This window comes from Bombina bombina, chromosome 2 (genome assembly GCF_027579735.1).
Source record: "Bombina bombina isolate aBomBom1 chromosome 2, aBomBom1.pri, whole genome shotgun sequence".
Classification (NCBI taxonomy): domain Eukaryota; kingdom Metazoa; phylum Chordata; class Amphibia; order Anura; family Bombinatoridae; genus Bombina; species Bombina bombina.
This window is the reverse complement of record NC_069500.1, coordinates 320,590,736-320,609,209: the sequence shown is the minus strand read 5'-3', so window position 1 is coordinate 320,609,209 and position 18,474 is coordinate 320,590,736. Positions and strand designations below refer to the sequence as shown.

General features: G+C 40.9%; 1 protein-coding gene across 1 annotated transcript in view; it reads left to right on the top strand.

Moving 5' to 3' along the window:
* The window catches only part of LOC128646934 (transcobalamin-2-like), a 38,212-nt gene extending 28,288 nt beyond the window's left edge, over positions 1-9,924 (top strand). The window contains exons 6-7 of the mRNA XM_053699743.1: positions 7,967-8,088; positions 9,531-9,924. Coding sequence (XP_053555718.1) covers positions 7,967-8,088; positions 9,531-9,592 — 184 coding nt within the window. The 3' untranslated portion in view covers positions 9,593-9,924. The remainder of the gene's footprint in view (positions 1-7,966; positions 8,089-9,530) is intronic.
* Positions 9,925-18,474: the final 8,550 nt, after the last annotated feature.

Genomic DNA, 18,474 nt, shown 5'->3' with positions numbered 1-18,474 from the left:
GTACAGGCAACATCTCCACGGAGATGGCTTAGAGTTTTTTGGTGTTTAACTGTAGTTTTTATTATTCAATCAAGAGTTTGTTATTTTAAAATAGTGCTGGTATGTACTATTTACTCTGAAACAGAAAAGAGATGAAGATTTCTGTTTGTAAGAGGAAAATGATTTTAGCAACCGTTACTAAAATCGATGGCTGTTTCCACACAGGACTGTTGAGAGGAATTAACTTCAGTTGGGGGAAACAGTGAGCAGACTTTTGCTGCTTGAGGTATGACACATTTCTAACAAGACGATGTAATGCTGGAAGCTGTCATTTTCCCTATGGGATCCGGTAAGCCATTTTTATTACATAAAGAAAAAAAGGGCTTCACAAGGGCTTTTAAGACTGTAGACATTTTCTGGGCTAAAACGATTTATATATAAGCATATTTTATACTTCATAGCCTTGAGGAATTATTTTAATCTTGGAAATAACCGGCAGGCACTGTATTGGACACCTTATTCTCTAGGGGCTTTCCCTAATCATAGGCAGAGTCTCATTTTCGCGCCTCTATTGCGCACTTGTTTTTGGGAAGCATGACATGCAGATGCATGTGTGAGGAGCTCTGATACATAGAAAAGACTTTCTGAAGGCGTCATTTGGTATCGTATTCCCCTTTGGGCTTGGTTGGGTCTCAGCAAAGCAGATACCAGGGACTGTAAAGGGGTTAAATATAAAAACGGCTCCGGTTCCGTTATTTTAAGGGTTAAAGCTTTCAAATTTGGTGTGCAATACTTTTAAGGCTTTAAGACACTGTGGTGAAATTTTGGTGAATTTTGAACAATTCCTTCATACTTTTTCACATTTGCAGTAATAAAGTGTGTTCAGTTTAAAATTTAAAGTGACAGTAACGGTTTTATTTTAAAACGTTTTTTGTACTTTGTTATCAAGTTTATGCCTGTTTAACATGTCTGAACTACCAGATAGACTGTGTTCTGTATGTGGGGAAGCCAAGGTTCCTTCTCATTTAAATAGATGTGATTTATGTGACACAAAATTTAGAGAAAATGATGCCCAAGATGATTCCTCAAGTGAGGGGAGTAAGCATGGTACTGCATCATCCCCTCCTTCGTCTACACCAGTCTTGCCCACACAGGAGGCCCCTAGTACATCTAGTGCGCCAATACTCCTTACTATGCAACAATTAACGGCTGTAATGGATAATTCTATCAAAAACATTTTAGCCAAAATGCCCACTTATCAGCGAAAGCGCGACTGCTCTGTTTTAGAAAATACTGAAGAGCATGAGGACGCTGATGATATTGGTTCTGAAGTGCCCCTACACCAGTCTGAGGGGGCCAGGGAGGTTTTGTCTGAGGGAGAAATTTCAGATTCAGGGAAAATTTCTCAACAAGCTGAACCTGATGTGATAACATTTAAATTTAAATTGGAACATCTCCGCGCTCTGCTTAAGGAGGTGTTATCTACTCTGGATGATTGTGAGAATTTGGTCATTCCAGAGAAATTATGTAAAATGGACAAGTTCCTAGAGGTCCCGGGGCCCCCCGAAGCTTTTCCTATACCCAAGCGGGTGGCGGACATTATAAATAAAGAATGGGAAAGGCCCGGTATACCTTTCGTCCCTCCCCCTATATTTAAGAAATTGTTTCCTATGGTCGACCCCAGAAAGGACTTATGGCAGACAGTCCCCAAGGTCGAGGGGGCGGTTTCTACTCTAAACAAACGCACCACTATACCCATAGAAGATAGTTGTGCTTTCAAAGATCCTATGGATAAAAAATTAGAGGGTTTGCTTAAAAAGATGTTTGTTCAGCAAGGTTACCTTCTACAACCAATTTCATGCATTGTTCCTGTCACTACAGCAGCGTGTTTCTGGTTCGATGAACTAGAAAAGGCGCTCAATAAAGATTCTTCTTATGAGGAGATTATGGACAGAATTCATGCTCTCAAATTGGCTAACTCTTTCACCCTAGACGCCACTTTGCAATTGGCTAGGTTAGCGGCGAAAAATTCTGGTTTTGCTATTGTGGCGCGCAGAGCGCTTTGGCTAAAATCTTGGTCAGCGGATGCGTCTTCCAAGAACAAATTGCTTAACATTCCTTTCAAGGGGAAAACGCTGTTTGGCCCTGACTTGAAAGAGATTATCTCTGATATCACTGGGGGCAAGGGCCACGCCCTTCCTCAGGATAGGTCTTTCAAGGCCAAAAATAAACCTAATTTTCGTCCCTTTCGCAGAAACGGACCAGCCCCAAGTGCTACGTCCTCTAAGCAAGAGGGTAATACTTCTCAAGCCAAGCCAGCCTGGAGGCCAATGCAAGGCTGGAACAAAGGTAAGCAGGCCAAGAAACCTGCCACTGCTACCAAGACAGCATGAGATGTTGGCCCCCGATCCGGGACCGGATCTGGTGGGGGGCAGACTCTCTCTCTTCGCTCAGGCTTGGGCAAGAGATGTTCTGGATCCTTGGGCGCTAGAAATAGTCTCCCAAGGTTATCTTCTGGAATTCAAGGGGCTTCCCCCAAGGGGGAGGTTCCACAGGTCTCAATTGTCTTCAGACCACATAAAAAGACAGGCATTCTTACATTGTGTAGAAGACCTGTTAAAAATGGGAGTGATTCATCCTGTTCCATTAGGAGAACTAGGGATGGGGTTCTACTCCAATCTGTTCGTAGTTCCCAAAAAAGAGGGAACATTCAGACCAATCTTAGATCTCAAGATCCTAAACAAGTTTCTCAAGGTTCCATCGTTCAAAATGGAAACCATTCGAACAATTCTTCCTTCCATCCAGGAAGGCCAATTCATGACCACGGTGGATTTAAAGGATGCGTATCTACATATTCCTATCCACAAGGAACATCATCGGTTCCTAAGGTTCGCATTTCTGGACAAGCATTACCAGTTTGTGGCACTCCTGTTCGGATTAGCCACTGCTCCAAGAATTTTCACAAAGGTACTAGGGTCCCTTCTAGCGGTGCTAAGACCAAGGGGCATTGCAGTAGTACCTTACTTGGACGACATACTGATTCAAGCGTCGTCCCTTCCACAAGCAAAGGCTCACAGGGACATTGTCCTGGCCTTTCTCAGATCTCACGGGTGGAAAGTGAACGTAGAAAAAAGTTCTCTATCTCCGTCAACAAGGGTTCCCTTCTTGGGAACAATAATAGACTCCTTAGAAATGAGGATTTTTCTGACAGAGGCCAGAAAATCAAAACTTCTAAACTCTTGTCAAGTACTTCATTCTGTTCCTCTTCCTTCCATAGCGCAGTGCATGGAAGTAATAGGTTTGATGGTAGCGGCAATGGACATAGTTCCTTTTGCGCGAATTCATCTAAGACCATTACAACTGTGCATGCTCAGTCAGTGGAATGGGGACTATACAGACTTGTCTCCGACGATACAAGTAGATCAGAGGACCAGAGATTCACTCAGTTGGTGGCTGTCCCTGGACAACCTGTCACAGGGGATGAGCTTCCGCAGACCAGAGTGGGTCATTGTCACGACCGACGCCAGTCTGGTGGGCTGGGGCGCGGTCTGGGGACCCCTGAAAGCGCAGGGTCTTTGGTCTCGGGAAGAATCTATTCTCCCGATAAATATTCTGGAACTGAGAGCGATATTCAATGCTCTCAAGGCTTGGCCTCAGCTAGCAAAGACCAAGTTCATACGGTTTCAATCAGACAACATGACGACTGTTGCGTACATCAACCATCAGGGGGGAACAAGGAGTTCCCTGGCGATGGAAGAAGTGACCAAAATCATTCAATGGGCGGAGACTCACTCCTGCCACTTGTCTGCAATCCACATTCCAGGAGTGGAAAATTGGGAAGCGGATTTTCTGAGTCGTCAGACATTTCATCTGGGGGAGTGGGAACTCCATCCGGAAATCTTTGCCCAAATCACTCAATTGTGGGGCATTCCAGACATGGATCTGATGGCCTCTCGTCAGAACTTCAAGGTTCCTTGCTACGGGTCCAGATCCAGGGATCCCAAGGCGACTCTAGTAGATGCACTAGTAGCACCTTGGACCTTCAAACTAGCTTATGTATTCCCGCCGTTTCCTCTCATCCCCAGGCTGGTAGCCAGGATCAATCAGGAGAGGGCATCGGTGATCATGATAGCTCCTGCGTGGCCACGCAGGACTTGGTATGCAGACCTGGTGAATATGTCATCGGCTCCACCATGGAAGCTACCTTTGAGACGAGACCTTCTTGTTCAAGGTCCGTTCGAACATCCGAATCTGGTCTCACTCCAACTGACTGCTTGGAGATTGAACGCTTGATCTTATCAAAGCGAGGGTTCTCAGATTCTGTCATTGATACTCTTGTTCAGGCCAGAAAGCCTGTAACTAGAAAAATCTACCACAAAATATGGAAAAAATATATCTGTTGGTGTGAATCTAAAGGATTCCCTTGGGACAAGATAAAAATTCCTAAGATTCTATCCTTTCTTCAAGAAGGTTTGGAGAAAGGATTATCTGCAAGTTCTTTGAAAGGACAGATTTCTGCCTTGTCTGTGTTACTTCACAAAAAGCTGGCAGCTGTGCCAGATGTTCAAGCCTTTGTTCAGGCTCTGGTTAGAATCAAGCCTGTTTACAAACCTTTGACTCCTCCTTGGAGTCTCAATTTAGTTCTTTCAGTTCTTCAGGGGGTTCCGTTTGAACCCTTACATTCCGTTGATATTAAGTTATTATCTTGGAAAGTTTTGTTTTTGGTTGCAATCTCTTCTGCTAGAAGAGTTTCAGAATTATCTGCTCTGCAGTGTTCTCCTCCTTATCTGGTGTTCCATGCAGATAAGGTGGTTCTGCGTACTAAACCTGGTTTTCTTCCGAAAGTTGTTTCTAACAAAAACATTAACCAGGAGATAGTCGTGCCTTCTTTGTGTCCGAATCCAATTTCAAAGAAGGAACGTTTGTTGCACAATTTGGATGTAGTTCGTGCTCTAAAATTCTATTTAGATGCTACAAAGGATTTTAGACAAACATCTTCCTTGTTTGTTGTTTATTCTGGTAAAAGGAGAGGTCAAAAAGCAACTTCTACCTCTCTCTCTTTTTGGATTAAAAGCATCATCAGATTGGCTTACGAGACTGCCGGACGGCAGCCTCCTGAAAGAATCACAGCTCATTCCACTAGGGCTGTGGCTTCCACATGGGCCTTCAAGAACGAGGCTTCTGTTGATCAGATATGTAAGGCAGCGACTTGGTCTTCACTGCACACTTTTACTAAATTTTACAAATTTGATACTTTTGCTTCTTCTGAGGCTATTTTTGGGAGAAAGGTTTTGCAAGCCGTGGTGCCTTCCATCTAGGTGACCTGATTTGCTCCCTCCCTTCATCCGTGTCCTAAAGCTTTGGTATTGGTTCCCACAAGTAAGGATGACGCCGTGGACCGGACACACCTATGTTGGAGAAAACAGAATTTATGTTTACCTGATAAATTACTTTCTCCAACGGTGTGTCCGGTCCACGGCCCGCCCTGGTTTTTTAATCAGGTCTGATAATTTATTTTCTTTAACTACAGTCACCACGGTATCATATGATTTCTCCTATGCAAATATTCCTCCTTTACGTCGGTCGAATGACTGGGGAAGGCGGAGCCTAGGAGGGATCATGTGACCAGCTTTGCTGGGCTCTTTGCCATTTCCTGTTGGGGAAGAGAATATCCCACAAGTAAGGATGACACCGTGGACCGGACACACCGTTGGAGAAAGTAATTTATCAGGTAAACATAAATTCTGTTTTCTTTCTGTCCATACAGTTATATTCTATATCTTCAGATCACTTTTTGTGAGTGAATAAAACCTAGGGCTTGTATACACAGAAAGATTTCAGTTATATTTGAGATTATACACTGTGTGCAATATTATTAGGCAAATGAGTATTTTGACCACATCATCCTCTTTATGCATGTTGTCTTACTCCAAGCTGTATAGGCTCGAAAGCCTACTACCAATTAAGCATATTAGGTGATGTGCATCTCTGTAATGAGAAGGGGTGTGGTCTAATGACATCAACACCCTATATCAGGTGTGCATAATTATTAGGCAACTTCCTTTCCTTTGGCAAAATGGGTCAAAAGAAGGACTTGACAGGCTCAGAAAAGTCAAAAATAGTGAGATATCTTGCAGAGGGATGCAGCACTCTTAAAATTGCAAAGCTTCTGAAGCATGATCATCGAACAATCAAGCGTTTCATTCAAAATAGTCAACAGGGTCTCAAGAAGCGTGTGGAAAAACCAAGGCGCAAAATAACTGCCCATGAACTGAGAAAAGTCAAGCGTGCAGCTGCCAAGATGCCACTTGCCACCAGTTTGGCCATATTTCAGAGCTGCAACATCACTGGAGTGCCCAAAAGCACAAGGTGTGCAATACTCAGAGACATGGCCAAGGTAAGAAAGGCTGAAAGACGACCACCACTGAACAAGACACACAAGCTGAAACGTCAAGACTGGGCCAAGAAATATCTCAAGACTGATTTTTCTAAGGTTTTATGGACTGATGAAATGAGAGTGAGTCTTGATGGGCCAGATGGATGGGCCCGTGGCTGGATTGGTAAAGGGCAGAGAGCTCCAGTCCGACTCCCGCCAGCAAGGTGGAGGTGGAGTACTGGTTTGGGCTGGTATCATCAAAGATGAGCTTGTGGGGCCTTTTCGGGTTGAGGATGGAGTCAAGCTCAACTCCCAGTCCTACTGCCAGTTTCTGGAAGACACCTTCTTCAAGCAGTGGTACAGGAAGAAGCCTGCATCCTTCAAGAAAAACATGATTTTCATGCAGGACAATGCTCCATCACACGCGTCCAAGTACTCCACAGCGTGGCTGGCAAGAAAGGGTATAAAAGAAGAAAATTTAATGACATGGCCTCCTTGTTCACCTGATCTGAACCCCATTGAGAACCTGTGGTCCATCATCAAATGTGAGATTTACAAGGAGGGAAAACAGTACACCTCTCTGAACAGTGTCTGGGAGGCTGTGGTTGCTGCTGCACGCAATGTTGATGGTGAACAGATCAAAACACTGACAGAATCCATGGATGGCAGGCTTTTGAGTGTCCTTGCAAAGAAAGGTGGCTATATTGGTCACTGATTTGTTTTTGTTTTGTTTTTGAATGTCAGAAATGTATATTTGTGAATGTTGAGATGTTATATTGGTTTCACTAGTAAAAATAAATAATTGAAATGGGTATATATTTGTTTTTTGTTAAGTTGCCTAATAATTATGCACAGTAATAGTCACCTGCACACACAGATATCCCCCTAAAATAGCTAAAACTAAAAACAAACTAAAAACTACTTCCAAAACTATTCAGCTTTGATATTAATGAGTTTTTTGGGTTCATTGAGAACATGGTTGTTGTTCAATAATAAAATTAATCCTCAAAAATACAACTTGCCTAATAATTCTGCACTCCCTGTATGCAAATGTTTGTCTTTTAAATCTACACCTTATAGTTATGAATTCTAAATAAATATACATGCTAGTAAGGAAATCCACTATAGGTCTTTTAACAGGTAAAAGTGTTGTTTTTATTGAGGAAGACATTTCCTGCCACATGTTATTATAGGTATTAGGTGTGGAAGGTAATTTAGTGTTTTGTATCCATGAACTCCGACTTTAAAGGTACTAAATACATTTTATAAGCATAGTATTGCTGCTGTGTTGAATTCTATCTTTGACTACATTCCGGTGCTGATAGGTTTGCAAATGTGCAGCAACTCTCCTTCAGATTCTTGCAGTGTAACCTAGGTTTCATAATGGCAGCTCCGATAAATAGAGGTAGGTGCGTGAAATGTGTTTAGTGTTTCTTTAATTACTAAAACTGAACTGCTTTACACCAGTTTCCTACATTTCTCTGTAATTTTGCGTCTTAAGTTTCAGATATTTAAATTGTACAACACAGACAATGTTTTATATCAGAGAACTTCCTAAAGCTGAAACCTCCTTCGTAAAAGTAAACTCACATTCTGTCTTTTACTATGTAGATTTGAAACACAAGATTCCCTACATGGGCCTTTTCTGACTACAATCAATGGTGTGAAGGCATCAGTGGCGGAAAGAACCTACTGGCAGCTTCTGAAAGAGCCAAACATTTCCTTGTTAGAAGGTGAGATCCTGTAAAGTAACTTGTTGCTCACAAACATTTTTTTATTCCTCCAGTAATTGGGTGGTAATAGTGCTCTGAGATCCTTAGTTTGCCTATAAAATTCCTCCAGCATCAGATATATTTTACAGCTATATAAAATAAACACTGCATGCAGAATTAGCCCAAAACACTGTATAATACCGGATTGTAATATACTAAGTCACAAATGAAAATGGTGTAGTAAGTAAAAAAATTTTTTTTTTTAAATAAAACCGTTTCTCCTAATGTGTTACATAGACATCGACCTACTTTATCAGAGAAAGGCATGATGTTCGACAGGACAGATGGATTTGTGCACTTACATACTAAAGGGGATTTTGTAACAAATTTTACACCCTTAAATTGTATTTACAAAGTGTCTGAATTATGTTGAACAAAGTGTCTTGCTACAATCTGAATGCACCACACATCTAAAATGTATTCTGGCCCACATATTGTGTTCAGCATCCACAACAGCTTAATAAATATGTGGTCAATCGCAATCCTTTAGAAAAAATAAGTTTGTATGACATAATATAATGATATTCTCTTAAATTTATTAGTGTCTCATAGAACATATAAAAAAGTATAATAATAATAAATGTAATACTTTTGCTGTAGAAATTGCTGACTTGTTCATACATCTTCCTTCTCCATATAAAATATTTTTTATACCTTTGAGTAAATCCTTCCATGAACTAGTTGAATAAAATGGTTATCATGGGCTGAAATTAAGGATGGTAATTGCATGATATGCAAGTATGCCTCTTTTAAGAAGAGGTTAAACATTAAGGGCTAGATAACAAATGAATCGCAAGTTAAATCAATAGCGTTTTATTTCTATGCTCATATTACAAGTTAGAAAGTATTTTATTATTGCTCAAGCGATAGTCTAGGGAGTGGGTTTAACATCTGACTCATGTGAGCTTTTACTCGTGATAAGCCGAAGGTGCTCTAAACCTCTGCTCAAGTAGGGAAGTTCTTTACTTAGTTATATACTACAGTGTTGAATTGAAACATAAGTTAAAAACATCACACGCACGCATGCACCTTTGAGCCCTTTCCAGTCCAACACTTTGTCATATCCCTTTAAATCACTGTTAAAAAATGTTTTCATTAATTTCACCTTTATTTTACATTCAATATGTATAAATATAACTGAAATACATGAATATATTTTTGATGGGATTTGTAATGCATATTTTCAAATATTAACACTTTAGGTTCCGATATCCAAAGGCACAATTTTTTTTTTAATTGTGATCTAGTGAAAAAGGGATTTTGTTTAGAAATTAAATACATAACATGTTACAAATTATTCTAAATGTGACTATTAATGTATGTTTATAATGTATATTGTGAAGTTATTTTCATTAATAATCTAAAATGACTTTTATTGATTTACCCATTTGTCTGATTTTCAGGTATTGCTGACTACAGACCTGTGAATGAAGAACACATTATATTGCGACTAAGCAAATGGTGAAACCATTTTCTGATGGATGTAATATTACTGGCCCATAACCGCCTCAGTATATTGTCTTCCGCTACACTTTGAAGGTTCTTTTTTAGCATAACATTCTGACTCCAATAGATTGGCTTTAGTTTTTCTACATTGTAATATTACATTAGATTATAAGTGAAAAGACCTACACTTCAAATGTGTTACCTTTCCAGCATGTAGTTGTGTTGCTGTATTCTGAAATCAATGCACTGTAGTAACTCAATTGTGATCTACCTCTCTTGTAATTTGTTTTCTTGCACATTAAAAGTTGTTAAATAATTGATTGAAATAAAAGTTTCTAAAACTGAATAAAACCTGGAATTGTTCAGATATCTGGAAAAAAATACATCCCAGCAAATTATTGTTACTCGGGATAATAATAGAAAAACATTACACTATGAGTAGGTTAATAACTCAGTACTATGTTTATGAAAACAGGATTCCAAATATCCTGTTGTTTTAGCCCATCTTAGGGGAACATGACTAGATTCATACCACAATTATATTCCACATAAATGTTGAATTATGCATGGTTTAACAAAAACACAGCTGTGTAATGTACTTATTTATTATATTGGCTGTTTTTACTTTAATTTTCTTCTCTGGGTTTCCCACTTGTACCGGAGAGGCTGGACTGCATACTCTTCAGAAGACTAATCCTACAGTGATTGCTTTTATATATTAATCTATAACTGTCCAGCAGACAAAATACATGATTTTCAAAGGTTATGTCCCTGGACTGCTAAACAGTGTAAATGTGTTAACAAAATAAATCTCTAATAAACATGTAGGCATAGATATTAGTGATTGTGAGATCTTAAATGAAACCCACATTTTTTCTTTCTGATTCAGACAGAGCATACAATTTAAAAAAAAAAGTTTCTAATTAACTTCTATTATCAAATTTGCTTAATTCCCATGGTATCCTTTGCTGAAGAGATCCCTAGGTTGGTGTCCGGAGTACTACACAGCAGGAAATAGTGCTGCCATTTAGTGTTCTTGCTAATGTATAACATTCTTAAAAAACTGGCGTCATATAGTTCTCCAGACACATGCACCCTCCTAAGCTTACATCCCTTACTTCTTTGCATATTTTACTTTGTGTTCTCTGATGCATTGGTAACAAGGTATACAGAGTACTTACACAGATATATACAAAAAGATCAGCACTCACCAACACCATCAACCACTCTGTGCACTGCTATTAACATTCAGAAGAAGAATATTTTAGGGCCAGGATCCGGTGAATATCCTATGTGATCTTCAGAAAATGAGCAGGCACCACGAGATTAGACAAACACCTTTACTGTGTAATACAAAAAGCCATAACGTTTCGGGTCTTGGTCACATGGAAGCACACAGGATATTCACCGGATCCTGGTACTAAAATATTCTTTATATATATATATATTATCTCCGCACTTTAAAGCAAAGAAATAATTAAGCAATGAAATATCACAAAGAAATATTAAGCAAAAAAATTAAAAAAATTTTTCTCTTACTTGGTGTATTCAGTCCACGGATTCATCCTTACTTGTGGGATATTCTCAATCCCTACAGGAAGTGGCAAAGAGAGCACACAGCAAAGCTGTCCATATAGCTCCCCTTAGGCTCCGCCCCCCAGTCATTCCCTTTGCCGCTCTAACAAGTAGCATCTCCACGGGAGGGAAAGAGTTTGTGATGTTAGATTTGTAGTTTTTATTTCTTCAATCAAGAGTTTGTTATTTTTAAATAGTTCCGGTTTGTACTATTTACTCTGAAGCAGAAAGTGATGAAGATTTCTGCTGAGAGGAAAAAGATTTTAGCATGTTGTAAATAAAATCCATTGCTGTTCCCACACAGGACTGTTGAGTACCGGAGAACTTCAGTTGGGGGGAACAGTTTGCAGGCTTATACTGCTTAAGGTATGTTCAGTCAGTTTTTCTAACAAGACTTGGTAGTGCTAGAAGACTGACAGAAATCCCATGAGGGAAGGTAAGCCATTTTCTGAGACACAGTATAGAATGATGGCTTCAGTTAAGGGCTTTAATACTGACAGGCACTGTGATGGAGCTAAATCGGTTACTTTATTAAGGTAATCTTATATTTATTAAGCGTTTTAGACGTTGGAAACACTTTTTGGGGACTTTTTTACGCCTGGCATTTTGTAAGACAGCTAATCTGACTCAGAAAGGCCCCATAACTCTGGAGTAATGAAGGAGGGGGCCTCATTTTCGCGCCTCAATTGCGCAGTTGATTTGCAACACAGCTCCATGCAGCTTCATGTGCAGAGCCTTAAGAGTACAGGAGGACTTCAGGGAGGCTTAATTTACACCTGCAAATAACCCTAAAGGAAGGTAAAGCCACAGCAAAGACTGTGGCATCGTACTGTAGTGGGTTAAACCGGGTGTTTACTTCATTTTGCTCCGGTTTGGGCATTAAGGGGTTAATTGATTTGAAAATTTGTGTGCAATCATTTCAAGGCATTAGGATCATGTGGTGAAAATTTCATTAAGATCGGATGTTTTTTGATGATTTGGAAAAAAAGTGTGTGCCTTTTATTATTTAAAGAGACAGTAACGTTTTTTCAAAAAGTATTTTTTTCAATATTTTAGTGTTGTCTGAGTCTGTCTAACATGTCTGAGCCTTCAGATAGACCTTGTTCTTTATGTTCAAAAGCCATGGCAGTACCCCCTTTGCATTTATGTTTAAAGTGTGCAAAAACATCTAAGCATTTTAAAGATCATCCAGTGACAATTAAAAATGCTGCCCAAGATGATTCCTTAACGGAGGGTAATGAGAATAGTCCTTCTTCCTCCCCCCACATGTCTACACCAGTTACGCCCGCGCAAGCGATGCCTAGTACCTCTAGCGCATTGGCCCCTATTACTTTACAACAATTAGCAGCCGTAATGGATAATTCCCTTGCAGCATTTTTATCCAAACTGCCAGTTTTTCTAAGAAAGCGTGATAGCTCAGTTTTAAATACAGAGGATGAGCAATCTGAAGCTTTGGATAATTTATCTGTAGTACCCTCACAAACTCAGAGGTAGCAGTGAGGGAAGGTCTGTCTGAGGGAGAAATTTCTGACACAGGAAAAGTTTCTCAGCAGGCAGAGTCAGATTCCTTAGCATTTAAATTTAAGCTGGAACACCTCCGCGTCCTGCTTAAGGAGGTTTTAGCTATGCTGGATGATTGTGACCCCATGGTGGTCCCTGAAAAATTGTGTAAAATGGACAGATTTTTAGAGGTCCCTGTATACACTGAGGCATTTCCGATCCCAAAGAGGGTGGCGGATATTGTGACTAAGGAGTGGGAGAGACCAGGTGTACCCTTTGTTCCCCCACCTATCTTTAAGAAAATGTTCCCCATAAACGACCCTAGGCGGGACGCGTGGCAGACGGTCCCTAAGGTAGAGGGGGCTGTTTCAACACTGGCTAAGCGTACAACTATAATAGAGGACAGTTGTGCTTTCAAAGATCCTATGGATAAAAAATTGGAAGGATTGCTGAAGAAAATTTTTGTTCAGCAAGGTTTTCTGCTTCAACCAATTGCCTGCATTATTCCGGTAACTACTGCAGCGGCTTTTTGGTTCGAGGCCCTGGAGGAGTCGCTCCAGAGGGAGACTTCATACGATGAGGTCATGGATAGAATTCATGCTCTAAAGCTGGCTAATTCTTTTATCACTTATGCCGCTCTCCAATTAGCTAAACTAGCGGCGAAAAACTCAGGTTTTGCCATCATGGCACGAAGAGCGCTTTGGCTCAAATCGTGGTCGGCAGACTGTTAAATATTCCCTTCAAGGGGAAAACCCTATTCGGCCCAGAGCTGAAAGAAATTATTTCAGATATCACTGGGGGCAAGGGCCATGCCCTTCCACAAGATAGGCTGTTTAAGGCCAAAAACAAGGCTAATTTTCGCTCCTGCTGCAACCTCTGCTGCTGCAAAGCAAGCTAACGCTTCCCAGCCCAAAGCAACCTGGAAACCCTTGCAGGGCAGGAATAAGGGTAAACAGGCCAAGAAGCCTGCTCCTGCTACCAAGACAGCATGAAGGGGTAGCCCCCGATCCGGGATCGGATCTGGTAGGGGGCAGACTTTCTCTCTTTGCTCAGGCTTGTGCAAGAGACGTTCCGGATCCCTGGGCATTACAAATAGTTGCTCAGGGGTACCTTCTAGAATTCAAGGATTCTCCCCCAAGGGGAAGGTTCCACATTTCTCGTTTGTCTTCAGACCAAACAAAGAAACAGGCGTTCTTACGCTGTAAATTATATATATATAAATACACACCCAATTAAGAGGGTATATGTAATACAATATTATATAAAATAGGGGAGCTATCTACATATGCCAAATAGCTAGATATACACGGTTGAAAATAAACACAGTTCTTAATATATTAAATATTATCAGAAAGTAATCTCACTTTAGTATAGGCATACAAGCATTTAAAGAATATAAAAAGTTACAGAAAATTGAACCTGTATAAATGATAATGTCCCAATAGACAAATCAAAGTCCAAAAATTCTATCAAAGTCCCCAATGATTATGGGGGGTATAAGGCAGCTCTCCTCGATGTATAAGGCCGTCCACAATATGTGGCGCCTTCTCTGTTTTTTTTATAGTTCTTACGCTGTGTAGAAGATCTACTAAAAATGGGAGTGATACACCCAGTTCCAATTGCAGAACAAGGACTGGGCTTTTACTCAAACCTGTTCGTAGTTCCCAAAAAGGAAGGAACTTTCAGACCAATCCTGGATCTAAAAATTCTAAACAAATTCCTCAGAGTTCCGTCTTTCAAGATGGAAAACATTCGGACAATCTTGCCGATGATCCAGGAAGGTCAATATATGACTACCGTGGATCTAAAGGATGCGTACCTACATATTCCTATCCACAAAGATCACCATTAGTTCCTAAGGTTCGCCTTTCTGGACAAACATTACCAGTTCGTTGGCCTTCCTTTCGGGTTGACCACCGCTGCCAGAATTTTCACAAAGGTGCTAGGGTCCCTTCTAGCGGTTCTAAGACCGCGGGGCATTGCAGTAGCACCTTACCTAGACGACATATTAATACAGGTGTCATCCTTTCACAGAGCCAAGGCTCATACGGACATCGTTCTGGCCTTTCTAAGGTCTCACGGGTGGAAGGTGAACGTAGAAAAGAGTTCTCTGTCCCCGCTCACAAGGGTTCCCTTTCTGGGAACACTAATAGACTAGGTAGAAATGAAAATCTTTCTGACAGAGGTCAGGAAGTCAAAACTGTTGAATACTTGCCGAGTTCTTCATTCCATTCCTCGGCCTTCCGTGGCTCAGTGCATGGAAGTAATTGGTTTAATGGTTGCGGCAATGGACGTAGTCCCTTTCGCCCGAATCCATCTCAGACCACTGCAGCTGTGCATGCTCAAACAGTGGAATGGAGATTACGCAGATTTGTCTCCTCAAATTCAAATGGATCAAAAAACCAGAGACTCTCTTCTCTGGTGGTTGTCTCAAGATCACCTGTCTCAGGGAATGAGTTTCCGCAGACCGGAGTGGATCATTGTCACGACTGATGCCAGTCTGGTAGGCTGGGGTGCAGTCTGGAACTCCCTGAAGGCTCAGGGACTATGGTCTCGGGAAGAATCTCTTCTCCCGATAAACATTTTGGAGCTGAGAGCGATATTCAATACGCTCCAGGCGTGGCCTCAACTAGCAGAGGCCAAATTCATCAGATTTCAGTCGGACAACATCATGACTGTGGCGTACATCAATCATCAGGGAGGAACAAAGAGTTCCCTAGCGATATAGGAAGTATCCAAGATTATCAAATGGGCGGAGGATCACTCCTGCCATCTATCTGCAATTCACATCCCAGGGGTAGACAACTTGGAGGCGGATTTTCTAAGTCGTCAGACTTTCCATCCGGGGGAGTGGGAACTCCACCCGGAGGTTTTTGCTCAGCTGACCCAGCTTTGGGGCATTCCAGAGTTGGGTCTAATGGCGTCCCGTCAGAACACCAAACTTCCCCTTTACGGATCCAGATCCAGGGATCCCAAGGCGACATTGATAGATGCATTAATAGCGCCTTGGTCATTCAGTCTAGCTTATGTCTTTCCACCGTTTCCTCTTTTCCCTCGGCTAATAGCCAGAATCAAACAGGAGAAGGCTTCGGTAATTCTGATAGCGCCTGCGTGGCAACGCAGGACTTGGTATGCAGACCTAGTGGACATGTCATCGGTCCCACCATGGAAACTGCCATTGAGGCAGGATCTTCTAATCCAAGGTCTTTTCAAGCATCCAAATCTAGTTTCTCTGCAACTGACTGCTTGGAGATTGAAGCTTAATCCTAGCTAAGCGGGGTTTCTCTGATTCTGTTATAGATACTCTGATACAGGCCAGAAAGCCTGTCACCAGGAAAATTTACCATAAGATATGGCGGAAATATCTTTGTTGGTATGAATCCAAGGGTTACTCGTGGAGTAAGGTTAGGATTCCAAGGATATTGTCTTTTCTCCAAGAAGGTTTGGAGAAAGGTCTGTCAGCTAGTTCCTTAAAGGGACAGATATCTGCTCTGTCTATTCTGTTACACAAGCGTCTGGCAGCTGTACCAGACGTTCAGGCGTTTGCACAGGCCCTAGTTAGAATCAAGCCTGTCTACAGACCTGTGGCTCCTCCATGGAGTCTAAATTTAGTTCTTTCAGTTCTTCAAGGGGTTCCGTTTGAACCTTTGCATTCCATAGATATCAAGTTATTATCTTGGAAAGTTTTGTTTTTAGTAGCTATGTCTTCTGTCGAAGAGTTTCAGAATTGTCTGCTTTATAGTGTGATTCACCCTATCTAGTGTTCCATGCAGATAAGGTTGTTTTGCGTACTAAACCTGGTTTCCTTCCAAAGGTGGTTTCTAATAAGAATATTAACCAAGAAATCATTGTTCCTTCTCTGTGCCCTAATCCAGTTTCTAAGACGGAACGACTGTTGCACAATCTTGATGTGGTTCGTGCTTTAAAGTTCTATTTAAAAGCAACTAAAGATTTCAAACATCATCCTGGTTTGTTGTGTATTCTGGTAAGAGGAAAGGTCAGAAAGCGACTGCTACCTCTCTTTCATTCTGGCTGAAAAGCATCATCCGATTGGCTTATGAGACTGCTGGACAGCAGCCTCCTGAACGAATTACAGCTCATTCCACCAGAGCTGTGGCTTCCACATGGGCTTTCAAGAATGAGGCTTCTGTTGAACAGATTTGTAAGGCAGCGACTTCACTGCATACATTCGCCAAATTTTATAAATTCGATACTTTTGCTTCTTCGGAGGCTATTTTTGGGAGAAAGGTTTTGCAAGCAGTGGTGCCTTCCGTTTAGGTTACCTGACTTGTTCCCTCCCTTCATCCGTGTCCTATTGCTTTGGTATTGGTATCCCACAAGTAAGGATGAATCCGTGGACTGAATACACCAAGTAAGAGAAAACAGAATTTATGCTTACCTGATAAATTACTTTCTCTTACAGGTGTATTCAGTCCACGGCCCGCCCTGATATTTAAGTCAGGTTCAAATTTAATTTACAATAACTACAGTCACCACTGCACCCTATGGTTCTCCTTTTTTCTCTTAACCGTCGGTCGAATGACTGGGGGGGCGGAGCCTGAGGGGAGCTATATGGACAGCTTTGCTGTGTGCTCTCTTTGCCACTTCCTGTAGGGATTGAGAATATCCCACAAGTAAGGATGAATCCGTGGACTGAATACACCTGTAAGAGAAAGTAATTTATCAGGTAAGCATAAATTCTGTTTTTTTACATATATAACAATAGTATCTCTCAAATGATGACAAAAGACTTCAATGGAGCTCGAAAAAAAAACACCCTTTCACACAAACCTGTTTGCATTTCCTCAAGTGCGCTAACCCGACATGAAATATTAATATTTCACATTCCACACACACACACACATATATATATATATATATATATATATATATATATATATATATATATATATATATATAAATATATTTATACATACATACATTTTTAGGCATGTATATGTATGTATCTCTATGTTAAAGCCCTTTGGCATGCCTATTTTTGTTAAAGCCCTTTGCCTGCCTCACCTAATATCTTTCGGCTAGATTACGAGTTTTGCGGTATGAGTGAAAAAGCATCGTTATGGCTCTTTTTCACTACCGCTGGTATATCTTGCAGGTATATCTGTACCGCACACTTTTTTGGCCGGAACGCAACGTAACTACCACAGCTTTTAAAAAGTCCTTTTTCAATGGCACTTCCACAGCGCCGGTGTTACGAGTTTGCCTGTCCGGCCAAAAAGTGAGCGGTACACCCTATACCGTCAAGATCCATACCGTAAACTTAAAGTCAGTAGTTATGAGTTTCATGTTACAACGCTGTAACATAAAACTCATAACTAAAGTGCTAAAAAGTACACTTACACCCATAAACTACCTATTAACCACTAAACCAAGGCCCTCCTGCATCGCAAACACTAAAATAAAATTATTGACCCCTAATGTGCCGCTCCGGATATCGCCGCCACTATAATAAACATATTAACCCCTAAACCGCCGCACTCCCGCATCGTAAACACTAGTTAAATATTATTAACCCCTAATCGGCTGTCCCTTACATCGCCGCAACCTACATTCCTGTTATTAACCCCTAATCTGCTCCCCCAAAATCGCCGCCACTATACTAAAGTTATTCAGCCCTAACCCTAAGTCTAACCCTAACCCTAACACCCCTATCTTTAATATAATTAAAATAAATCTAAATAAAAATTACTATCATTAACTAAATAATACCTATTTAAAACTAAATACTTACCTATAAAATAAACCCTAAGCTAGCTACAATAGAACTATTAGTTACATTGTAGCTATCTTACGGCTAGATTACGA